This window comes from Malaclemys terrapin, chromosome 1 (genome assembly GCF_027887155.1).
Source record: "Malaclemys terrapin pileata isolate rMalTer1 chromosome 1, rMalTer1.hap1, whole genome shotgun sequence".
NCBI lineage: Eukaryota > Metazoa > Chordata > Testudines > Emydidae > Malaclemys > Malaclemys terrapin.
In genome coordinates this window covers 187,094,569-187,121,304 of record NC_071505.1, presented here as the reverse complement: position 1 = coordinate 187,121,304, position 26,736 = coordinate 187,094,569, and the positions used below count along the sequence as shown (strand labels likewise).

The 26,736-nt window shown below is 41.0% G+C and overlaps 1 protein-coding gene across 9 annotated transcripts in view; it reads right to left on the bottom strand.

The window, feature by feature from the left end:
- Positions 1 to 603: 603 nt before the first annotated feature.
- The window catches only part of MAP3K7CL (MAP3K7 C-terminal like), a 79,824-nt gene continuing 53,691 nt past the window's right edge, over positions 604 to 26,736 (bottom strand). For 6 of the 9 annotated variants that reach the window (XM_054047770.1, XM_054047804.1, XM_054047779.1 and 3 more), the window contains 2 exons: positions 16,672 to 16,787; positions 604 to 1,802 (listed from right to left, as the gene is read on the bottom strand). In XM_054047770.1, the coding sequence (XP_053903745.1) occupies positions 1,622 to 1,802; positions 16,672 to 16,787 (297 nt within the window). In that variant the 3' untranslated portion in view covers positions 604 to 1,621. Of the gene's footprint in view, positions 1,803 to 16,671; positions 16,788 to 22,287; positions 22,412 to 24,860; positions 25,150 to 26,736 lie in introns of those variants that run through there. The other 3 variants (XM_054047829.1, XM_054047821.1, XM_054047814.1) reach the window with 3 other exon arrangements.

The following is a 26,736-nucleotide window of genomic DNA, read 5'->3' as shown; positions in this document are numbered from 1 at the left end:
TACCTGATGTTGTTAGCCAGCAGAGAGATGTAAGGGGGCACCTTGGGCTCCTTTAGGCCTCTGTGCTGCACTAGCTGGGGTAAAATTTGGTGCTAAATAACTTCAGTGAGAGTTGCCTAGGTTAATTTAGTATAAATCTTGGTGTCAAGTATCAGAGGGGTAGCCGTGTTAGTCTGAATCTGTAAAAAGCAACAGAGGGTCCTGTGGCACCTTTGAGATTAACAGAAGTACTGGGAGCATAAGCTTTCGTGGGTCAGAACCTCACTTCTTCAGATGCAAGTCTTGCATCTGAAGAAGTGAGGTTCTGACCCACGAAAGCTTATGCTCCCAGTACTTCTGTTAGTCTCAAAGGTGCCACAGGACCCTCTGTTGCTTTTTATAAATCTTGGGTCCTACAAGAAGAATGGGGTCAAAGTTAAAGGTTACAGTGAATATCTTACCTTTTGCAATTCCTAACATTTTTAATTTTAAAAGTGTAACCTCATCATCAAATCTGTGTATTTAATTCTAACCTCACAAAAGTGTAACATACTTCCAGTTGAGCAGAGTTTAAAATATGGGGAAGATTAAGGAAGTGAAGGGCACAAAATAGCTTTTTTTGTATATCCACTTTTAATGAAAAAAATACTGTATGAATAGAAATGGAAGTATAACAAAGGATTTTCAATTGATTTAGGAAAATACAGTGATAAGTAGAGCAAGGAAAAACAGACATTTTAACTCTCAGTTATTCATATATCACTGAACTGCTTAGTATCTACCCTCAGTCATTTCTGTTCCAAAACAGCCTACAAAATAAAAACAAAATATATGGTACTTTTACTGAAGTATTCTCCATTAGCAACCATAAATTCTTATTTATTCACCACTGTAGTGTCCATACATTACTTTTCCATTTCTTGCATGCCAAAAAGTACAAATGAATTTTAAAAAGAAAAGAATTTCTAGCCAAGTATATGGCAGTGGAAAGAAAACTTTCTTATCTGTTTCTTCACAATTTAATAACTTGAAAATGATTACTGGCAATATAATTCTTTGATTAACATGATCAGTTAGTGCTATTTTAATGAAAGTACTTTTTTTAAAAAATGAGAATTTATAAAACAACCTAAAGTTGACATTATCAACATGCCAGATACTTGGAACATAATCTTGAGCCATAGCCCGATTAGATTTAGGACAATTTCCAAACATTTTAGGCATGACAAAAATAAAAACGAAAAAGGAAACTAAACTAAAATAGAAGCACATGAGTGTGTTCCAGTGTTCCATATATTAAAACTGCCCCTGCTGTACGACTTAGTATGGTCCAACTCCCAACATAGAGACTATTTATATCAGTTTCTAGTGTGTCCATATCTTCTTAAATTGGAAGAAATATCTTTAGAAAAGAAATCTGATCTACTAGAACATACAATGGGGCTAGATTAGCTTCAATTATGTTACTTGAAATAAAATATCCATTATATTAAGCTACCGGCTGGCAAGCATTAAATCAAATATAGACTTTTATATATTCTGTATTTCTAGTGAAGTGTTACAACAGAACCTTTTTTTAAAACCTCTTGGCCAGCACAAAACAAAGACTGGATTTGACTGCCTCTTATTGGCTAGTTGAGAGTTATGAAGAGCACTGTCTCTTTTGGTATTGTATTCTAAGCTTTTCCAGTTGCTCTGCACACTGCGTCTGAGCCAGTTTCAATGTCCGATTCTCCTCTGTCAGTTCTGCATATTCCTTAGTCAGCTGAGCAGCATCCATGCTCTCCTTTTCTGCCTGTTCCAGTCTGGCAATCAGCTCCTTTCTGAGGATTAAGATAAAAGTTGAAGTATGTAAGTGCCATTACCCAGGGTACGCTTTTGGACATCACCTGTGGTCTTGGTCCCTAGGAAAGACAACACTATAAGGTTTTGTGTTGATTATAGAAAACTTAATGCTGTTACAGTACCAGATGTATATCCCATGCCTAGAACGGATGATACACTGGACATTTTAAGCAAAGCTAAATATCTCAATTCTTTTGATTTAACTCAAGGTTATTGGCAGATCCCTTTGGATGAGGATGCACAGAAAAAAATCTGCTTTCATCACCGATATAGGACTCTAGGAGTTCACAGTGTTACCATTTGATTTAATTAATGCTGGAGCCACCTTCCAGAGGCTGGTAAACCAGCGTTAAATGGTCTACAGACCTTTGCAAGAGCATGTGTGGATGACACTACAGTATTTAGTAACACTTGGGCTGATCACAAAGAACACTTGGGAACTGTGCTGTCAAAACTCAAAGAGGCAGGTCTAACTATAAAAGCCTCTGTAAAACTGAAGTATCCAGAGTTCCTTATTTGGGACACTGGGTAGGGGAAGGTCAAACATCCCTATGCTTTGAAAGTTGAAGCTATTGTAAATTGGCATATATTCCAAACCAAAAAATAAATCCAGTCTTTCTAGGTCTGGTAAACTATTACAGGCGGTTTGTGTGTGGGTCTGGTGACATGGTCTCTGCCATCACAGATTTATGTAAAAAGACCAAGCTAAACAAAGTCGGTTGGATGAAAGCATGCCAGGAAGGATTTGATAAGGTAAAGAACATTTTGTCTGAAAAGTCTGTTCTAGCTAGCCCTGATTTTGACAAAATGCTTAAACTGCGTAAAGATGCATCAGACGTTGGTGCTGTGCTGATGCAAACAGGGGAGAATAACATGAAATACGCAATTGCTTTCTTAAGCAAAACATGTACATCAACTGAATAGAATTAGTCTGTCATAGAAAAGGAATGCTATGCTATAGTGTGGGCAGTTAAGCAACTATCCTGTTCAAAAGAACAGGCCCTACCTGTTCAATAGAAAATTCAGGGTCTTAACAGATCATTAGTCATTGATTAGGCTAAACAAACCTAAAGGCTCAAATTCCAAGCTTCTACACTGGAGCCTCTTCAGGATTTTGATACGGAAATTGTGCACATAAAGAGAAAAGACAACATGGCAGCAGATGCCCTGTCCAGGAAAGAGGGCCCTGACCAACTGCCTCTGGGTTAGCCACAGCTTTGTAAGGAGGAGGTGTGATGGTCTGTACCCCAATGTTCAACCCTTTTACAGGACTATGATAAATTTTGTACAACAAGTATGGCTTTGAAGAGGCATAATTTGAAAAGTCATAATTTGCTGATCATTATTGTACTGGTAAAATATGTATGGAAACATTGTATGTAAAGTTATAAGATTCTACTGTATGACATTACTAAGGCCTTGTCTACACTACACAATTTTGTCAACAAAAGTCAGTCTTCATTGACAAAACAGTGGAGGTGTACACACAATTCTCCTCCCACCAATTTAATTCTCCTGCTACACCGACATAATAAAACCATCTTGATGAGCGGCACAGAGCTTTTTGAGACAAAGTTAGAGTGACACATTGTCAGTGTAGACACTGTGCTTGTTTATGTCGCCCTAAGGGGACTCCAGGTGGTGTCCCACAATGCCCATCATGACCGCTTTGGTAAGCAGTTTTTACTCTGCTGCCCTACAGCCAGATACAGAGGCCTGCACTCCTCCCCCTTTAAAGCCCTGGGAATTTTTGAAATTCCACTTCCTGTTTGCTTGGCATGGACAGCTCACATCACATCTTCCCAGCCAACTATGCCGGCTTTCCGCAGCAAACATGCTCCCATCTGGAGTACACAGGAGTTGCTGGATTGGTTGGGTCTGTGAGGAGAGGAGGCTGTGTAGTTGCAGCTCCGATCCAGACATAGGAACTTTGACACCTACGAGCAGATTGTCTGTGGCATGGATGGGAAGGGGCATGAAAGGTGTATGCAGCAGTGCCATGCTAAGATCAAGGAGCTGAGGCAGATGTACCAGAAGGCAAGGGAGGTCGACCGTCACTCTGGTGCGGTGCCAAAAACATGCCACTTCTACAAGGAGCTGCTCGCCATTCTTGGCAGCAACCCCACCTTCACCACCAAGAGCCCCATGGATACTTTGAGGGGACTGGAGGCTGTGGCCAGTGGAGTCATTCCCAAAGACTAAGGGGTGGACTAAGGTCAAGTTGGAGGATGATGTGGAACAAGCAACAGGCTTGTCCTGTGGCATGGCGAGGTGAGCCAAGACCTCTTTTTGACTCCAGAGGGATCTAGCCAGTCACAGCAGTCCGGCTCTAGTGTGCCTGAAGCAAAAGAGGGGAGCTCCGGTAAGTACTCATTTTGCTTTGATAGTGCATGGTTATATGAGCTAGAGGTGTCCTTTCTTTTGTTACATGGTGCACATGGGAGAAGAGATTGAAATTAACAACACTTGGTATTGTTTCATCTGCTTCTTGCTCCCCTGTGCAGCTATGCAGTGGGGGTGCTGCGGAAAAGTTTGTTAATGCACACCAAGTTCTCCTGAGAATCCTCCATAGTGATCTCTAGGAAACTTTCCTGCAGATACGCTACAATCCTTTGCCGAAGGTTCCTTGGCAGAACTGCTTTGTTTCTTCCCCTGTTGTAGGAAACTTTGCTGCACCAATTGGCAATTACTTCTGGAGGCACCAAAGCAGCACACAGGTAGCAGCATATAGAACCTGTTGGAAACCGCACGCATGCAGGAAATACACCCCTGAATCTTTGGTTACCCTCAGTAGTGTGATTTCAGCTTCAGTTGCCCCCGCCTGTGGAAAACGGTGCCAGTATTCAAAATACTATCCTTAGACGCTTGTACTGATCCCCTTCTGAAACCACCCAGACCATTTCCACCATCCCCTCCCCACATCCCCCCGGCCAAACTCACCATGTTTAGTGCTCTGTTTAGTGCGTGCTTGTCAAGGAAAATTAATAATGAAAGTTACATACACCTCTTTCTCAAAGACAGTGAGTGCACACACAATACTGACTCTGTGTACTGTTTCTTTTGCTTCTGCAGATGTGTGCTTGAGGGCCAGCTCCTACACACCAGTGGAACACCTCCATCAGATAAGGAAGCAAATGAGGAGGAGTAAGGAGGACATGTTTCATGAAGTGCTGCAATTGTCAGATCAGGCTGATAGTGAGCACAGAGCATGGCGAGAGACAAACAAAAAGCTAGGAATTAATAGCCAGGAGAGGGGCCAGGGCCAGATAATACAGGGTCAGGAGCAGATAATAAAGCTCACGGAGGACCAAACAGAGATGCTTGGGTCCCTGACTGCACTGTAGTGCTCAATTCCCTGCCTTCCATGCTCTTCCCAAACTCCCCCCATACATTCCTTGCACTTCCTGGCCTGCCACGGTACCCCTGGCACTCCACCTGCAGGGACATCTCCCATAACGAAATCTGGACTTACACCCAGCTGTGAGATACTCACTTCAGAGAGTGCCGCTCACTGTCATGTCCCTTATAAGAAATGTTAATCTGGGCATTGCAGTTTAATAAAAATTTAGTCTTACAAATTCAGTGTTTCTTTATTTGTGACCTATGCAAGGTGGTTGCAACAGAAATTCATACACAGTAGTAATCGCCACATTTGCAGACTACAATTAATGCTCATGCAGGAATCATTACAGGGGTCATTCAATGTGGCAAGTAAACAATGCTTGGCTCAATTCATTACTGAAAGACACATTGCTGGGGCTCATTGTCAAAATGCTGCTTCAAAGTCTCCCTGATTCGAATAGCCCCCCGCTGAGCCCCTCTAATAGTCCTGGTGTCTGACTCCTCAAAATCAGCCACCAGGTGATCCACCTCAGAGTTCCACCCCTGGGCAAACTTTTCCCCCATGGTTTCACAAATATTATGCAGAGCACAGCAGGCTGCTATGACCCTGGAAATAGTTTCCTTGTTGAGGTCTAACCTGCCAAAAAGGCAGCGCCAGTGACCCTTCCATCTGCCAAATGGACATTCTTGGTTATTCTGCACTTGCTGAGTTAGTTGTTGAAGCACTCCTAACAGCTGTGGTGTATGGTTTCATGAGCCATGAGAGTAAGGGGTAGGCTGGGTCTCCCAGGATCACTATGGGCATTTTCACATTCCCTATTGGAATCTTTTTGTCTTGAAAGAAAGTCTCTGCATGCAGCTTTCTATACAGTCTAGTGTTCCTGAAGATGCATGCGTCACACACCTTCCCTGACCGCCCTGCACTCATGTCAGTGAAACGACCCTGGTGATCCACCAACACTTGCAATATCATAGAGAAATAGCCGTTTCTCTTGATATACTCCATCGCAAGATGGTCTAGGGCCAAAACAGGGATATGTGTGCCATCTATCGCCTCCCCGCAGTTAGGAAATCCCATTGCTGCAAAGCCACCCACTATTTCCTACACATTGCTCAGAGTCACAGTCCTTCAGAGCAGAAGGTGATTAATGGCTCTGCACACTTCCCAGCTCCAAACTGATTGGCAACTGACTGGTAGCAGTCTGGAGTTGTCAGCTTCCACACAGTGATCAACACATGCTTTTCCACCGTTAGGGCAGCTCTCATTTTTATGTCCTTGAAAGCTCCACACAGAGTTCAAGGAAGGTGGCTTTGCGCATATGAAAGTTATACAGCCACTGCTCATCATCCCATATCTGCATCACAATCCAATCCAATCACTCGGTGCTTGTTTCACGAGCCCAATAGTGATAGTCCACTGGATGCAGCTGCTCAATGAATGCCAACATCAATTTTGAATTGTTTCTTTCCATGGTACACAGCAGGGCAGGCACCACGGATTCCTGTTCAGATTCACAGCTCATGAAATACTGCAGGATCAGCCTCTGTGTGTTCACAAAGCTCATCACAAGTCAGGTGATCAGTGTAGGATCCATGCTTTCAGGCAGAAATGGCGGATGCAAAGTTTACAGATGCAGTTGAAAAACAGTGTGAAATACAGTCAGAAGTCCTTGGAATCATGGAACAGAGAAAACTGCATCATGGGGCAGTGATCCCACCTCTATGATGCATTGTGATCCATTCCCAGAACTCCTAGTGGGAGAAGTTGGCGATTTGCACAGTGGGCTAGCTACCCACGGTGCACTGCTCTCTCTCTCAGTGCCAGAGCACCAACTGTGGATGTTCTCCGCCGACAGAAAGAGCGTTGTGTGAACACGCACAAGCAATGTAATTACAGCAGTTTATGATCGTCGATGAAACTTAAATCTACTTAACTCTGTAGTGCAGACATGGCCTAAGGTCTGGTCTATACTACCCGCCTGAATCGGCGGGTAGAAATCGACCTCTCGGGGATCGATTTATCGCGTCCCGTCGGGACGCGACAATCGATCCCCGAATCGGCGCTCTAACTCCACCAGCGGAGGTGGTAGTAAGCGCCGCCGACAAAAAGCGGCAGAAGTCGATTTTGCCGCCGTCCTCACAACGGAGTAAGTCGGCTGCAATACGTCGAATTCAGCTACGCTATTCACGTAGCTGAATTTGCGTATCTTAAATCGACTCCCCGCTGTAGTGTAGATGTACCCTAAGACACATTCAAAGTCCAACTAGGGGCTGGCTGGCATAGTCTGTTCCCTTAACTCACCAACCAGTTCAACCCCTTGCTTCAGGAAGAGTTTCCTTTGAAAGCTGCCTTGTCCTTATCATCATCCTGCTTCTCACAGATTAAGTAACTTTTTAAGCATTTATAGCCCTGTGAGCAGTTAGCTCCCAGTCTGGGCAAAACAATGCTAGCAACTTGGGGTGGGGAGGACAAGTCTGTACTCGGTGTCCTTATCTGGGGCCATTGTCTTCTTTCTCTTTGTTCTTCCCTCAGCATCCTTTTAAGGTACCTCAATTTATTCATACAGGAAAATCTTATAGCATAATATGGAATAACTTCCCCTTGCTAACCAGGTCATATTCTTTGTTAAAAAGCAGAATGTTATTGATTAATTCATTACTCTTTTCTTATCCTGACTGGAACAACTATTTTTTTAAAATGCCAAATTTGACTTGAAGAGAACATTTCTTACTAGGCTGCTATCAACAGGAATTTTGCCTGCCTAAGGATCAAGTGCAAATGAGTAATAGCTAAACAAATTTAAGAGGAATCAGTTTGTATTAATTTAACTGTATTAATAATTTAGTGACATGAAACTTCCTTTCCATGATTTTCATCACTTGGGGCCAGCTGAGGTCTTCCTCAGAATGTCTTCCCACTTATTCCATTGGGTGCAATGCTGGACTGAAGGCTTGAGCTTTTTCAAGCTACCACTTCCTAATTTATGACTATTCCAGGTAAATTACTTCAGATTTATTCTTCATTACTTTCCTTATAGTTATGCAGTTACACTAAACAGAGATAGAATAAAGTAAGCAATCAGTAACCAGAATCTAATTTCACTGCTTTTCAGCACCAGCAGGTAAAGGATTTTAAATCCATGACAAATTTTAGGGAAAAAAAATATTAGTACTTATGAAAGTCAGACACCAACAATACTTAGCTGGCCTCAAGCCAGGGGACGTGCAGGCAGACACTATAAAATCTTGCACAAATCTGTAAATCAATATCAGTCCTGAATTGCAAAACCTGGATCAAAAGAGACTCTGAGCAAGCACTTTTTCCAACTTGCTTTACAAACACAGCCAAGAGACTATAACCCCTTCCTGGGTTTGGCTTTATTAAATAATAAGTAATAAAAAAAAACAGATAATCAAGATCACCTCAAACCTTCTCCACAAACAGTGTGTGTCTAATGCTCCTTCCCTCACTGCTCAGCCCACATCTTAGATCCTCTTTCCTAGAAAGCCAATTGCACCTCTCTTATATTTAAGTAGTATAAAGAATCGTCTGCCTCTGAGTCAGCAGAACTTACTTTTTCTTTTATTGTCAGTATCAACACCTGTTAACAGAGTGGGGTAATGTTTCAGGCAAACACTATCAGCCTGTTACAAAGGCCTAAGATTAGAATACCAGGGAACTGCTAAATGTTATGAATGGTGTGGTTTACAATGCCCACAAAAGGCTGAGACCACCTACTAATTTTTGCTTGTGACCTAACCCTGGATTTGAACTAAGCTTTCAGAGTTTGAAGGATACCACAATAAGCTCTTGCACCATCTAGCCTTAGTTATGGATGCTTAATAAATAGCTCTAGCATTTTTTTAATCTATGCTTTCTTTTAGCAGCTACACTGTGGTTAAAAATTAACATAATTGATAAAGCATTTTCTAATGCCGTTGCTAAGACACTTGAGGCTATGAGGGAATCTATAGTTTCCTTTTTCAATGTCCACTTTGTTTTTTCTATGAAAAGCATGATTTACATGGTAAAAATTTAATGAAATGCATGTCTTACAGTTTTAAGAAACTGTAAGACATGCAAATTAAAGAAACTGGCAGAGCCTTAATGAAATCCCCCCCCCCCCCCCCCCCGTGTTGCACAGTAAAGGCTCTTTTTGTGGCGAGCACAGGTGCCTTTTTATTTAATTCATTCTGAATAATAAATACAAGCAAATTCTGCTAGCTTATTTCTAACAAATGAAAAAACATCAGATATTGGGGTGGAATGTACCTTGTAGGCATTGTCCCTTCATGGGAGTGGTGCAGAGTCGCTCCCCCCCCCCCCCCCCGTGTGAGGATGAGGAAGGATTATGCCGCTGGATATGTGACTTACAGGGGCATGTGCCACCCCTTAGGAAGATGTAGCATGCACGCACGTCTGCTGGCTGGTGGCAGGACCACAGTCCTACCTCCTCATTCAACATTTTGGGGCTGCTTTACCCATAGGCATAGTTTGACTTCTATATTTGGGGGGGGGCAGCTCCAGTCAGGCCAAGGGGGCCACACGTGAGGGGAAAGTTCTGCACCCGCCTGAGGCTTACAGTTTGGGAGGAAGGTGGGGACATTGCCCATGTTCTCATCTCAGGGGGAACTAAAAGAGTGCAGGGATTGCAATGAGCTGGCTCCTGCTTGGGGAGGATATTCGAACAAGGACCAGTAACAATCTGGTTTTTAAGCTATAAAGGCAGAGCCTGTGGTCATGTCACTTACAGCGTGCTTCAGCTGCGTAGTTCTAGCACATCTGAGCACTGACCAGCATGGCAGGACAAGCTGAAGAGTCTTTTGGGATTAAATGAAGCCAGCATACCACTCTGATTTGGTAGTGTTTTACAACCTTTTTGCACAAGTGCAAATAACTACACAAGGTGCAAGTGAGTGGAGAATAAGGCCTAAATTGGGTAAATTGAGCAATCGTCAGAATAGGAGGTTGGTGGGTTTGGGTTACACAGCATTTTTAGGAACATCCACAGGTATCAATGAAGTCCTCTGCTCAATGTACAACAGCAGTCAAAGAAAGCAAACAAGATGTTAGGATGCATAAGGAATAGGATGGAAATTAATATAGAAATTATATTGCCATTCTATAACTCAATAGTGTGGCCTCATCTGAAACACTGCAGTAATGGTCACATTTTAAAAAGGAAACTGAAGTACGAGGGGGTTCAGAGATAAGTGACAGGAATGATTAGGAGCAAGGAAACTCTCTTATGAAGAAAGATTGAAAAGTTTGGGACTATCTTAAAGGAGATGAATAAGTGGGACCATGATAAAAGCATATAAAATAAAGAACAGCATAGAGAAGGTAATTTAAGGGCTTCTATTCTCCCCTTCTTGTATTACAAGACTAAGAAAACGTTCCATGAAATTGAAAGGTGACATGCAAAACTAATCAAAGGAAATAGATTAAAAAAACAAAACCACACAACACAGTTAGTCTGTGTAACACATTGTCATCACTGAGACTAAGAGGATCAGACATTTAGTGTATGTCCACACTGCAGTATAACACCTGCAGCTGACCTGTGTCAACTGACTCAGGCTGCAGGACTATGAAATTGTAGTGCAGATGTTCAGGTTGGGGCTGGAGCCCAAACTTCAGGACCCCACATCAGGGGGTGGGTCCCTGAATTTGGAATCCAGCCCAAATGATTACAGTGTAATTTCAGAGCCCTGAAGCCCAAGCCTGAGTCAGCTGACACGGGCCAGGTGCAGGTGTTTTATTGCAGAGTAGGCACTGGCTAAGCCTCATATGGCTACTAAGAATATCCAGAACTTATAACAGCAATTTTAAAAAAAAATAATCAAGGTCTGTGGGAGGGATATAAACCCAGATGCTTTGGCACATACACCTTCCTCTAACTATGGGAAATTAGAAGGAAACTTTCCCTAAGGACAGATTATCCCATAAATATGTGCTTGCAGAGTTTCTTCCTCTGAAGTAGCTGGTACTGGCCATTATTGGAGCCAGAAAAATGGATTACATGGACTACTCAACTGATCCAATATGGGAATTCCTATATTCCCCGGGCAAACTGTTTTAGTTGCTAAGTGTTGCTTCTCTGCACTCTCTTAATGTGCCAGAAATCATCTATGTCAAGGGTGGTTTAGCAGTATCCAGCGATGAGGATGAACACTAATAAAAGCATGGAAATCCCCCATCTCCAGTTCACCCGAATGTTTATACCACATAAAAGGTTTGTGTAAGCAGGCAGCCTTTTTTCTTTTTTTTTTTTCTTTTTTTTGGTGGGGATGGGGGTGAGGTGGTAGAAAAAGAGAGAGTGAACTAACGTGTAAGTCAGGGCATAAGCATACCCTCAACTAGGGGTCTACTACAATACACATAGACGAAGGGAAGTGAAAAGGTATCCATGGCACAGAAAAGGGACAATCCTAGACCACATTCACTCCAGGCATATGTTAGAATTGTTTGGGGGAGGAAAAAGATAAAACTGGCCAGAGCTAATGATACAAAATATAGCTAGCAACCAAGACAACTCTAATATTTAACTGCATAATCCAGGGTCATTAGCTAGTAATAGTAATGTACTAAGTGCCCAAAATAACCAGCCATCCTATCCCTTTCACCCAAAATTAGAGATCTAACACATCTGTCATGGAAATATAAGAAGTTACAGGAACATAAATTAAATTACATTCACTGATCTAAGTGTGGTGTATTCTTGCCTCCACACCCCTTTCTTCCTTTTCTATCTCTTCTTCCATTTCAGGTTGAGTTTGTCCCTTGCCCTACATATCAGAACAAATTCTCTGCTGGTGTAAATGGGCAGAATTCAAATGAAGTCAGAGCTGTGCCCATTTACAGCATGTTCTCCCACCAGTCTTGCCCTTTGTTCAACCCTATAATTCTCGTTTTTTGATCCCCTCATCCTATCCCTCTCTCTCACTCCCTCTTTCTCATGAGGTAACTGCGTTTATTGCTTCCACACCTACCATGGATTGTGCTCTTACTATCTGCCTCTCCCACAAAGAAAATGGGGCAAAAAGACTCCTGCTGTGGAGTGCAGCAGTCAGTGTTAGTCCAATTCACCACCTCCCTTTATAGCTTTGTGCTCCTGCCTCCCCCTGCATTCTGTAGTGAAAAGCACATTGCAAAGGAAGAGGGTCTGAGGGCAGGAAGAGAAGGCAGCCAGGAGAGGGCCCCTAAGCAACAGGAGGCCAAAAGGGACACGCCAGCTGATGCTAACTTCTTAGCACTGGCTGGTGGGCTAGCATGCAGGACAAAAGTGCAAACCAAGATTGTTAATTAACTGCCCTGCATTTGCTCTAGGTCCTTGGAAAGAAGAGAAGAGAGACAAATTACACATTATTTATCTACCATATTTCTAAGGCATCTGTCACTTTGGTATGTAAACAAAGTTATAAAGAAAGCATTTTATAAAATAACCCTTGTCAGCTGTAGTTATTCAAATGTGCTTGTGGCACTGATATCTATTTATGCTTATGATTGTTTTGATATCATTATGATATGATTAAGTTCCCTCCTTGATAAATTCTGATCTGTGCAATAGCGCTAATTTACCATATGATCTTTACTGGTCTGCGAATATTTTTTTAGAAGTAACAATGTGGAGTATTGTTTAGAGCAGACTATCATCTTGTTCAATATTTTGAACACAGAGTTTTGGATCATCAGGCTTCCTGGCAGTATGTGTTGCCAGGTAATGTTTGACCTTTGCATTCCACAGATAAACTAATCTGTGGAGAGGAAGTTAAGAATGCTGGCAGGGTAGCCATCTAACATAAGATCTCTTGGCCTCAGTAAAAATGTGAACTGAGTGGAAGAAGAATATTGCACAAGTTACTATATGTTCAAAATAAAAGGGAGAAATCATGTGTGTATTTATCAGTTTATTGTATTCAATATTTACAAGCAAGGATTATATTTACCTGGCATATTACACTATTATGAATCCACATTTCCACAAAAGGAAGGTTAAAATTTGATAATATTTTGTAGTAAAGTTGGGACATCTGCAGTAGTCCCTAAACTGGTGAAGTTTCAGAAAGCTCAGAAAAGACTCCATTTTTGAACTTCTGTCATTCAGACAGACTTTTCACTCTGGCCCATTTCTTTTTAGAAGAGACAAAACATCCCTTTCTTCTAATTTATGGAATATTTAATATCCCATTTCATCCCAGCCAGTGTGATCCACTCTAGTCTATTAAATTTCAGCAAATACCCCCACTTATATCTTGTTCCCTGTAACTTTCAAACTGTTTCTGTCTAGAACAGTATTGTACTATCCAAAAAATTAGTCAACAGGCCAAAAATCTTTTTCTCCTCCTTCTTTTTTAGATTAAATGAATTGAGAGCTAGTAAAAGGTGCTGGACTGACATCCTTATGTGTCTAGGCATTTCTAATCCACCCACCACCATGGTATCTAGGTATCATGTATATTATTAGGAGGCATATAACAATAGCCCAGAAATAAATTACATAGCCACTCTTGCTTGGATATATTTTTGTATATGTATTTGGAAATCTCCAGCATTAAACATTTCTTATGTGCCTATTGTCATAGTATCTGTATATACATAACTCTGTTCCCAAAAGACAAATTTCATTCTATCATATGCAATAAACTATTTTAAAAAGATTTTTATTAAAGAAAAACCTCAAAGTCTCAAGTGTGTTTTGCTTGAAAATGTGTGTAGTTCATTCAGGTATGTATCACTTGTAGTAAAACATTTATATCAGCTTTCTGAAAAATAAATAAATAAATAAATAAATAAGACCGCCTTTTTAAGCCTGGGTACCTAAAGGTACTTAAATCCATAATTTGATATATAAGTATCAGACTCGGATTTTCAGAGGTGCCAAGCATCAATGGCTTCCACTGAAATAATTTGGGTGCTAAATATGGATTATAAATATGTAACTGACTTTAGACAATCAAGTTTAGACAAGTTTGAAAATTTTGGACTAATATCTGCGGAGGAACAGATAAATAGTCTCAATTTCTTCCCATCTAAAGTTACAAAAATACATTGTTAGCACTTACATATTATGTTATTCATTTTAATTTTGAATTCTTTTCCTTGTTTTAGCTCTACTCACAATAAATCGGTTCCATTCAACTTCTGGACCAAACCTTCACAACTTGTGGCCCAAATCCCAATAAATGCATATATCCAAATTTGCACATACAACCATACACTTGGACATGCAGACATTTATTTTACACGTGCATATTTGTATTTGCTCATCCAGAGGCAGGCTATGCTTGTGCAACTTAGGTGGACAGTTTTGAAAATCTGTCAGTTTTAGGATCCCAAATTCAATAATCTTTTAAATCATGGCAAGTTTTGTTGGATTTTTCATGCCATTTGGTCTATCCTCCACCTTTAGTACAAAGAATATGGCTTTTCCTACCCTACATATACTTTCAATATACTGACATTGGTGGTACATCCTGACCAACTACTAATGCCAAACAGTCCCTACCTCACCTATGCACAAAAACCAATTTGTCTTAAAACAGAAATTATAATTTGTTCTGAAAACAATTCTTAAAGATCAAACTATGGGCTTTACCAGTGCATAAAGGACCACATTCTGGAATGTATCCTTAATATCATAGCTCTCTGAGTTGGCCTCAGCTAGCAATCATATCTGTCAGACAATAAAATACCTGTATGGCTTAATGCAGGAGGAAAAAAATAAGAAATTGCTGCAAAAATCATTGGAATTAGTAGAAAAATCCCTGCTAGTAGGAAGTTTGTTCAGGTAATAACTGAGACCCCAGTCCTATGATTGCCCCTTTGATGGCAGATACCTGCATCCTTATGGGCTCTTATTGACTTCAGTGGGATTCTGCAAGAAGGGCAGGTGTTCACTCATCTGGACCCACTTGCAGGTCTGGGGCTTAAAATCTTAACATTTTTTACAGTTGGGTCTCTGATCATACCTCACCTTCTTACATGACTTCAAAAGGAGTCTCCAAAGTTGGGGTAATTGAAGCAGAACATTATGCTTTTGTTGCTCTGAGGAAAATCCAAAGTCCCATAGCATCAGAATTAATGGTTTGTTAAAGAAGGCTGTATCTCTTGAATTAGCTTTTTACCTCTGACTCCACCCCAATCCAAGGCTTGGTGAAACACAGCTACAAACAAAAAGGGCTTTTTCTGTGGCATGGCTGGCTTTTTGTTAAAATAAAATCCAAATACCATACAACAGCAATGGAAAGTACAGTAGATTAAGGATCTACTTAGAGTATTATTTTCAACTGAATTATTCTCACTCTTTTGCTCTTCACTGAAAATGCCGAATCATTCTGGTTGTCAATGTCTGGCATTTGATTTAACATTAACTACACCTTGGAAGAATCCAATTAGCATCAAAAAATTTTGTTTAATCTGTTTATATAATTGTGGTGATCAACAACTGAGCACCATGCCATAAAGTCAATGCAAACCATTACTATAAAAAGGATGAAGCCAGTGAGAATAAACCATCAAATGGATCAGAAAGGTCAGGCAAGAGAATAAACTTAATGTAACTCAAGCAAACCACCCTGCCAGGCAAAAGGAAAACAGAAAAAGAAAAGGAGTAGTCAGGAAATGAAACACAAAACAACTGGACAGAGAGGGACCGAAAAAATGGGCAAAGGTAGATATGCCATAATAAATGGGTCTTCCAGAAGGCTTGTCTACATGCAAGGTTGCAATAGTTTAAAATCACACCTTAAATTAAACTACAAATCAAATGGTCCACACTGCACAGGTTTAACTAAAGTTAATTAAAAACAAATTTAAGCTATACAGAACTAAATCATTCTTAAAACTGAAATAAGGGTGTCTACGCAGGGGATTGCACTAGTTTAGACTGGTGCAAGTATGTGTGAATAAGGCCATACAGTGTCCTAAAAGCAGCCAATAAAGGGATTCTGGTGGATGTCCTTCAGTGGACAGTTGCATAATTGAGAGCCCTGAACAGTTAAAGTTCTGCTCTCTTCCTGGTCATGGCCGAACCTTAGGACAGAGAGACGGCCTGCTCTGTCCAATTGCAGTTGTCCCAGGCAGAGGAATAGGGTCACAAAGATCTTCTGGCTTAGATTATGAAGGATTTCTCAAAAAGAAGAACAGGAGTACTTGTGGCACCTTAGAGACTAAGAGACTTCTTTTTGCGGATACAGACTAACACGGCTGCTACTCTGAAACCTGAAGGATTTCTATAGATCAAGATCTTGAATGTTAGCTTCCTTACTCAAACTTTTACTCTTTTAGTCTCTTTACTCAAACAAAAATACCATTTTTCTTTAATACCTACTTCTGGCAGCATTTTCCACTTTTCCTTCACTAGCCTAGAAATCATATTCCATGTGAATGGTTCTGTAGTAATTTTAAAATAATTATGAAAGTTTTTCTTCATGCAAATTACACTTCTTTTCCTTTGAACGTATAAGTAAATACTGGGGTTTCTTTGGAGAAAAGTTACTTACTTTCTTTCTTCCAGCAGTGCAATTTCCTTTTTGACCTCATGATATTCTTCTGCTATTTGGCAGTGCTGTTTGAACACCTCCATAGATTCCGTAGAGTCATGGCAAGGAGGCAGAGGCTTCATAAACAGAAGGAAAAAAATAATCTAATGCTTCTGCATGTGACAAACATCAGAAATGAAATCTTGCCTATTTAAAAACCAAGGTATGATGTGGGTCCAATCCTGTAGTTCTTATTTAGGGAAAACATCTATTTACTACAAGGACTGCAGGACCAGACCAAATGTTATTACTGTTATTTCCCATCTGTCACATGTAAACATAAACCTTTTAACCTTTTAAGTATTTTCATAATTTTCCTTGCCACCTTTGCAAGCCATCAGTGAAATCTGGATTAGAAGAAGGATATTCTCCCTATACAACATCTTCGTCAGATACAGTGAATTAATAATGCTAAATCTGGGGCACCAGTTATATCCACACCACAATATAAAACATGGTACTTATAATTTCACTGCAGAATCAAGCAGAAAATTAATTTGAGTTGAGGGTGGGAAGAGCTCTAATTCAAACATAAACATCTATAAGATTAGAAAAGGGTACACCGAGGAACCATTGGCTAACTAGTTTTGTTTTCATATACATGCTTCCCTCCCTCCTCCCCCACTTTATGGAACATGGTCTTATAGTTAAAGAATACCACTGTCAGCCAGAAGATCTGGGACCGAGTTTTGCAGTTTACTTCCAGGGAGCCAGAATTTCAACCCTAGCCTCTACCCCATCTCTGCCACAGCCTTTGATGTGACCTTGGGCAAGTTTCTCTCTCTGTGTCTCAGTTTTCACAACTGCAAAAGGAAACAGACGGTACTTACCTAAGGGCTGAGGTGAGGCTTAATTCACTAATATTTGTGAAGTGTTTTGAGTTCCAGTGATGGAAGGTGCTGTAGAAGTGCAAAACTATGAGGACAATGAAAATACTTCTTTAAGAGTATTCAGATAATAGGGACCCAATTGTCCACCATTGAAAGTAATGGGAGTTTTGCCATTAACTTCACTCTATGCAGTCCCTATATTAGTACAGCAAGTTGTTTTTCAAAGAAGAATGCAAACTTTGGAAATCCACTATTGTAAATACAGCAAATAAAAATATCCCACCCTGGGACTCCTCTCAAGAATTAAAATAATGTGTTGAAAGTACAATTTGGGGAAGTGGAGGTTGATGGGTATTGCTCCTTCTAAAAAAAATGCACTTAATTCAGACATCAGAGATGAGCTTCACACTTTGTCCATAATACTTGTAGGAAATTTAATATTTTTAAATTGGTAGCCATGAATTAATCAACTGCACATGAACACCACATAACATGATCATGCCACCTGTTTAAATCAAAAGGAAACACTTAAAAATAATTCTTCTACTGTCCTGCTAAGGAGCATCCAATTGCCCTCTGGAATAAAAGTGAATCTATTTCTACCCCTCATAGCTCTATTTGGACTCTTCTATTTAGGGAGGAATATGCTTTCAGTGACTATGGCAGGAATGGCAGCGCACTGGTACTTCGGTTATTCCTATTCCTGACTCTGAAATCTTTTGCTGTAGCTAAAGTTACAAAGCATAGTTTTTATTAAATCTACTTACAGAGAAAGAACAAAAGGGTTTTTACTTAATAATGAGTCTCTTTCAGATGTGCCTTAATGAAGAAAAATGGTTGATGTGATGCAGGCCATTTGAATTAATTGTAAGTGGTATGTAGTTTTTAAGAAATGTGGATGTACAAACATTCATTTTCAATACAACATGAGTTCTGACAGTTTAAATTAAGACATTTATAACAATACTGCTGTGAACAAGTTGTTTTTAAGAAACAGCTTTGAGTTCAGGTGAGGTCAGAGCCCCAGAGAGAGAGTTCCTCATTCCTCAGGACATCCAAGGGAATGAGGACAGACACAGGGATGGATTTTAAATGGCAGGCCACAACTTATATGAAAATTTAACACTGGAGAGAGGCACTATCTGCCCTATCTCATACAAGGCATTTCAGGAGGGTCCATCGCGGTGTTTACAGGGCATCTATCATAGAGCTCATAACTCAGGGTAGACTCTCCACTGCCTACCCCAAGGATTCACCTTGCTCTGCTGAATCCCCTACACTTCCACAGTACGAAGGGGACAGAAGGTACCAAAGAGGTACCCCGGTCTGCAATGACTTCAGGTATTCCTTATTCCATAGACCTGGGTTCCACCAGTGAAATCCCATATCTCTTATCTGACACAACTGCTGCAAATTGGGATGAACTAACACTCTTAGAATTCCTCACATTAAATTCCTACATCTTATACAGAAGTCATTAAGCAACTCTGCCATTTCCACATTTTCTGTTATTTTCCCCACCTCATTGAGTAATGGGCCTACCCTGTCCATGGTCTTCCTTTTGCTTCTAATGTATTTGTAGAATGTTTTCTTGCTACCCTTTATCTCTCTAGCTAGCTTGTTCTCGTTTTGTGGCCATCTGAGGACTTAAGAAAAGCTGTTACTAATAATGCTTGATTTATTTTTAAAGCTGCATTTGAGAGAGAATATTAAATTTTTTAATCTGAGGTTCCACAGAAGATAGAGAAGGCTTGTTATCACCTCCATCTCCCTCCCAACACAACATTATTCCCAAGAGTACCTTTTCTGCTTGACTTTTTATTTTGTTTTCCATACTTTGCATCGAACCACTGTGCACTGAAATATGGACAATGTCAAACCAAGAGAATTTTATTGCAATAAGCTGCATGTTGGACAGCATGTACATTATCTGCTCACACACATGCTGGGCTAGGGGACCTATTTAGCAACCTTCTATTATCCAGGGGCAGTCACATTTCATTCTGCCTTTTTTATTTAATGAAACTAAACTGGCATGCAACTAAAGCTGGTTGAGAATTTTTGAAATTCCATCAAAACCTTTTTATTTTATTTTTTTCTATTTTTGACAAGCTTACTGAGTAACTGAAATTTTTTGAGAACTTGAAATTTCAGGGAAAGGTATTTGCAAAAAGTTTCTACATTGTTCATGAAAAATAATTCTACCAGCTCTATATGAAATACAGGCAGACTTATTATTTGATAGCAAACTGCTCTCTATCAACCACAGGTAAAATGGGAGGTATAATGCTTTGTCCAACTCCCTGGCTGCCAACCAGAATGTTCAATTTAGCAGAGAGAGTTTATATGAGTCATAATTTGCTCTGGAATAATCTCTAAGTGCTCTAGCTCGGCAATCAAATTTGGTGAAAATGTTAATTTCCAGGTATTCCCATAGATGTTCACTATGCCTCTCTAGCGTCACAGTGTGTTCTCAGCTATCATCCATGACTGAGAATAAGCAAACTTATCACTCTTGCCTAAAACTTTCTTGAACAGGGCCTTCCTTTCCCTTAGTGGGCCCTCAGGGTCTGTCAAGGCTCCTGTTTGTCTGCAATAAGTAATCTTTGTTAGTCTTCTTGAACGACACTCCACCATTTGTCCCCCAGCCCAAACTTTGTTTCCTACTTTCTTTTCGGGACGGTGTTGTCTTGTGTCTTTACAATTTAGAATCACCAAAACAAAGTGCTTTGTAAGAAGAAATTGGAATTTGAAACCAATGCTATCATATTTCTTGCTATTTTGAGGATTGGATGTGCCACTACTTAATGTGCTAACTTTCTCATTTCAATGATCATGTCGTAGGCTGGCTGGCTACTTAAAGAGAGTTAGATCCAGCCCCCCTGTGATAAATCAGCTGCCTCACAGCTGATGCTGTGAGGCTACAGATGAGGTGAAAACTTGATCACTTGATGCTCACAAAAAAACTACAAGTAGCTGAGTTGAACCAGAAAGCTACACAGAGTGGGTAGGCTCTTGCAGGAGTCCCTAGGTCAGGGGAAAGAAATGGGTTTATGTATGACTCTCAGGCAGATAGCCTGCAGAAGCAGGGAGACTCGCCTTAACTCCCAGACAGAGGGCCTGTGGAGTGTGATCCTGCAGGTGGAGTAAATAAAATCTTCTGGAGGAACCTGAGTCAAGGGGAGGAAAGGATAGTTTGGTATACAGAACTTGTGTTATTTTGAAGAAATAAAAGAGAACCTCTGAAGAAAGGAGGACTGGAATCCTGTAGCTGGAGAGTGTACTTTAGTGCACAGGCTGATTAGTTAGCCCACTGGCTTACCGGCCACTACTGCACCAAATCCATCACAGGGCAGGAGAGGTGCTGGGCATCTGGCATCACAAGTGCCATCTCTGGGGAAGGAAATGGGAAAACAAGAAAAGTTCTCTTTTTTGATGTGCAGAGGAGCATGGCAAGGAGATTCTGCTAAAATGTTTACTTGCAGAAAGGAGAAAGTATTTTTGATTTAGGCAAGAGGACAGAGAATTAATGAGGGAATAAATCTGTTACCACCAAGAAATGAGTCTGCAGAGGCAAGTCCTGAAGGAACAAATGCAAGGGGAAAAGCCTCAAGCACCATTATCTCAAAGAAGCTATTGTAGTGGTTCAGCATATATCGTTATCTCACCTTCACAGAACAATGACACGTAATTATTAGTGTCCTGTTGGCTCCCAACAATGCATTTTCACAGCAATCTAACTACTAAAGAGCAGGGAAAAAGAGAATGGGAATTCCCAGAACATGCATTTCTTGTCCTTAAAGTCTGTGTATTTTTTTTGGTAATGTTTTGTTAGGTTGCACTGGCCACTGGTTGTGTCTGGCCTGCATATTAGAATACTTAATCGATTTGATTTACAGGATTTGTGTTGAGTCCAACAGGCATACGTTAGTTTATTCTCAATATAGTATCATTTCACTATGCCATACAGTTAATATATAAAAGCATATCTGCAACAAAAGATTTAAAAAAAACCACACGCTGCCACAAAGGAAACATTGTTATATTTAATAGCAGCAGTTGCCAACATTTAATCCTTCTTATTTTAGCATCATCCAACCTCATTCCCTTGCACTGGCAAAATATGTGCCCACAGCAACTCTCATTTGGTTCACCGAGCTAATACAAGCAGCATTGACTAAAGTCACAGGTTCAGGTGAGGATGTTGTCTGTCCAGCTGTGCCTAATTTGCAGCAAGGCCTAAAGCCTCCATAGTTTATTGAACACTCGGTCAGGCTTGCACAAACTTTGTACAGAATGCAACAGGCAGACATTCGGAGATCCTGTACTGTAACTGCATGTCATCAGTCCTTCTGTGTGAGGAGATGTGCACTGTTTCTTTCAGTGTAGCAGGAAGCCAGGCAGGACGGCTTGGAGGAAGAGTCTAGGAAGAAGCTCCACAGCAAAGAAGAGATAATCTTTTGGGATTATGCTGTTTTTCTTATTCTAATGAAGATGTTCATTGTTTGAAGAAAGCAACTTTCCGTGATTCTTTGCCATTGTCACCTGCCCCTTTGCACTTAACCTTTCAAATCCATAATACATCACCATCCTACACCCACCAAGTTTGTAGTTGAATTGTCCTAGTTTGGGTAGCTGGTCGCACTGCCAAACCCAAGTGTTCAAAAATCGTGAGATTGGCTTTAAAACATGAGATTAATAATAATAATAATAATAAAGCAAAACATTTTGGATTCTTTTTATTTACCTTCTGTTTGAGGGCCTTTAGGGTGCACTCAGGTCATGTTTTCAAGCTTTTCTCTGCAACCATGAGGGCTAGAAACTTTCATTAAAAAAAAATGCTGAGCTTCTCATAACTCCAGGAGCCGGGTCTTAAAGAAAAACACCAAATATTGTGAGACTCATGATAAAATCACGAGAGTTGACAACAGTGAGTTGGGATATAGCTTCTTAATTCAGGGAAGCAGTGGATACACAGGCTCACCGAGAATAATGTGGGGATGAAGATTCCATTAATATAAATTTTGTTGGATAGCAGCAACACAGACGTGTCCGCTCCCGAAAAGTCTGGAGTTTATAAAAATGTTTGCATCATACACTGTGTCTGGCCTGCCTGTGTACACATATAGAGATCAGCTAACCTGGATATGACTACACTGGAGCTGGAGGGGTAGTTCCAGCTTGGCTAGATATACCTCTGTTCAAGCTAGTATGCTAAAAACAGAAGTGTAGCTGCAGAGGGATGGGCTAAATGCATAGGGTGTTGAATGGGATCACATTTGCGGTGGCTAGCTGTCCTGCCGCCTTCACCACTGTAGCGTCTACTATTTTTAGTGCACTAGCTCAATCACAGCTAGTGCAAGTATGTCTACCTCAGCTGGAAATTAGACTACCAGCTCCAGTATAGACATACTCTATGATCCATTAAGCTGGCATCACCATGATAGCCCTTTTTGTCAGATGTACCTCTGGGCTTGATGTGGAGGGACAGAATGGATATTTGGGTTCCCTCTACACATCCTGCATAGTTTGGGAAGCCCAGTAATGACCTCTTGTGCATTTGCCATGTGGATCACAATGCCCTGCAACATACCTCCGTAACAATAGCAACCACTGTGTACCAAACTGATGACCAGGTAAGCGGTAACTAGCTTCCACTATGCAACCATAATCCATCAATTAATTTTCCTCTAAAGTAATAGGATGGGTCTGATGATTGGTCTAGAAACTGTACTACCACGCTCAGGAGGAAGTGGACAGACTTTGGATCTACTCTGGAGAGAGTTGGTTATTTTCTAGTCCTAGTACGGTGTCCCAATAATGGTATGGATGTCTTATAAATGCTAACATTATAATGTTATTACTACAGAACAAATAGATAAGTTCATGGACTATTAAGTGCAAATATAGGATATTAAGACACTTTTAGAATTAAGTGAATATTTAAAATTATAATGTACTTTTTACACCTTTGCAAAATAATTTGTACATCTTTATTTATGGTCACTACAATTTTAAGTGTCATTATAAAGGCTGAGAGCAGACAGGACTGGCTACTAATTTTATCTGTTACATACCAAGGAATCTCACAAAACCTGGATGACTGGGCAACAAAATGACACATGAAATTCAATGCTGATAAGTGCAAAGTAATGCACATTGGAAAACATAATCCTAAATATATATATATGACCCTGCCATCAGGTAGGGGATCTTGGGGGACAACTACTGCACTGGTGGGGTGCAAAATAAACTTTATTAAGAAAATGCAAAAACAGGGAAAATTCAATAGTGAGGGGTATGGGGTTTGTTAAGGTAGACAATTGGGGAGGGGTTTCTTTTAGTAAATAGGATAGGGGGTTTCAATAGTGGGGTACAATACAGTGGTAACCAATTAACACTGAAGTATAAATGTAACAGGTAGCTAACAATTTCTATGTAAAGGGTGTGTCACAGCAGCATATTACCAACTAACAGTTATGGGTAAAATGTGTTAAATAACCAACAACTCTAGGTAAAAATGTGTCACAGTGGTGTAAATGTAAAATGTGAGGGGTGTTAGAGAGAAAAAGGGTAACCAATGGGGTTTTATGCTAGACTTCAGTAATACACTTGAGGTTTGGCAGCCAAAGGAGCGGGGTGAGCATGTGGGGGAAGGGATTAAGAGAGAGAGAGAGAGAGAGAGAGAGACAGACAGACAGACACAGAGCAGACAGGCTGCAAGTTTAAACAGTAGAGAGACTGCAACGAGTGACTGGGGAGCTTGGGGGGAGACACAGGCAAGCTCAGGGGGGGGGGTTAGGGCAGCAGGAAGACAGACTTAACCACAATTATACAGAACACAGCAAAATCTTATCTACGATCTAACTTAACCAAGAATACACAAATTAGCAAGTAACAGAACACAATACAAACAATTCTTTAAACCTAAGTTAACCACAGCTATGCAAAATGAAATTACAACTTATCTAGACTAAGAACCTGATTCTAATAGGTGCACCTTACACTATGCCGCTTCTTTGATCGGGAGGGGGAGCAGTTCCGGAGGGCAGAGTGGCGTGTGCCCCGGTACACCCCCGGGAGGGCAGGGGGGGTTAACTAGTGGTGGCTGCAGCAGTGGGGTGGCTGCAAGCTGGCAGCCCAGGATACAGTCCAGGAAGGCACAGCCTAGCAGTGGCACAGGCTTATTTCTAGCAGCAAAGACGCTGTGGAGCAAGAAACAGATTACAGATACAGACCAAGGAGTTAGCTTGGGTCTGTCTGCTGGGGAAACAAGGCCAGCAGCTAGGACAGGGGAAGTTTGCAAGAGGGAGTTCTTACCAATCCCCAGGACAGCAGCAAGCACAGAGACAGGAACGGCAGTAGCATCGAAGGATGGAGAGAGGACTCGATTCGCTTACAATAATCAGGAGATCTCCAGGCACAAATTCATTGTTCGTGGGAGGGGAATTTAAAAAACGGGGGTACGCTCAAAAACAAACGAGAGCGGGGAGAGGGCCCCCCCAAAGACCCCTAGCTGATCAGACCAGGTGGCAAAGCAAGGACCTTCTCCGAGGTCTGATCAGAAAATGTCTGGCTTTAAAGGCAAACTCAGGCAGTTTCCCACCAGTACTTTTGATTGGGCTCCTCTTGATACAGGGGAGGAGAGTAGGCAGGGAAAGGCTGCAGGTAAGCATAGGCATGCCTGGGCATGTTCTGAGCCACAGGTATGACTTATATGCTTAATTAGTTGGCCACTTCAGGTCTTGCATTTCTGGGCAGTGCCCCCCGCACTGAGCACGGGTCTGAACAAAGGAACCAAACAAAGAAGCAAGAAGCCCCCTCCCTAGGCAGAGCAATGGCTCCAGTTAGTCTGTACAAGCCATTCCTATGAATAGGGCTGTGACTTTAGTTAGCACAATGGCCGGGAGGGGCAGCCACACAGGGCAAACAGAAAGGAGAGGGGAAAAAAGGAATGCAGCAGGGGGACAGCTGGTAACAGACAATATACAAAATGATGGGTTCTAAATTAGTTGTTACCACTCAAAAAAGAGATATTGGAGTAATTGTGGACAATTCTCTGAAAGCATCTGCTTAATGTGCAGCAGCTGTCAAAAAAGCTAACAATGTTAGGAACCATTAGGAAAGGGATGGATAACAAGACAGAAAATATCATAATGCCACTACATAAATCCGTGGTACATCCCCACCTCAAATACTGCATGCATTTCTGGTTACTCTATCTCAAAAATATATATTAGAAATTGAAAAAGGTACAGAGAAGGGCAACAAAAATGATTAGGGGTATGGAACAGCTTCCATATGAGGAGAGTTTAAAAAGACTGGGACTGTTCATCTTAGAAAAGAGACAACTAAGGGGGGATATGATACAGGTCTATAAAATCATGAATGGTGTGGAGAAAGTGAATAGGGAACTGTTATTTACCTCTCCACATAACATAGGATATTAATAGGCAGCAGGTTTAAAACAAACAGAAGGAAGGATTTCTTCACACAACACACAGTCAACCTGTGGAACTTGTTGCCAGCGGATGTTGTGAAGGCCAACAGAATAACTGAGTTAAAAAAAGAATTAGATAAGTTCCCAGAGGATAGGTCCATCAATGGCTATTAGCCAAGATGGTCAAGATGCAACCCCATGCTCTGGGTATCCCTATACATCTAAGTGCCAGAAGCTGGGACTGGACAACAGGGGATGGATCATTTGATAATTGTGCTGTTCTGTTTGTTCCCTCTGATGCCTCTGGCACTGGCCACTGTCAGAAGACAGTACACTGGGCTAAATGGACCGTTATGGACCCAGTATGGCCATTCTTCTGTTCTCACATAACAAACTTCTCTTTTTTATAGCACTGAACATTCTCATTACTTTCCCAATAAAATCTGACTTAAATTTACCTGTGACTGCATAAATGAGGCAAGTCTTTCAGTTACCTCAATTTTATGCTAATCTAACTCTATTGATTTCAACAGTATTATACTGCATGAAACCAGTGCTGCTGAGAATCAAGTTCATGATTTCATGTAAGGCCATGGAAGGGAGTTTCATTATTTTTATAAGAACAATTTTCCATGACTACATTCTTCCTTATTCAGGGGAAAACAGGAACACCCAAAGAGAGTGGAAAGCATAACTGAGAGAGGAGGAGACAGATGGAGCAAAACATATCGGGAGCAGAGACTGGAGAGACAGGGC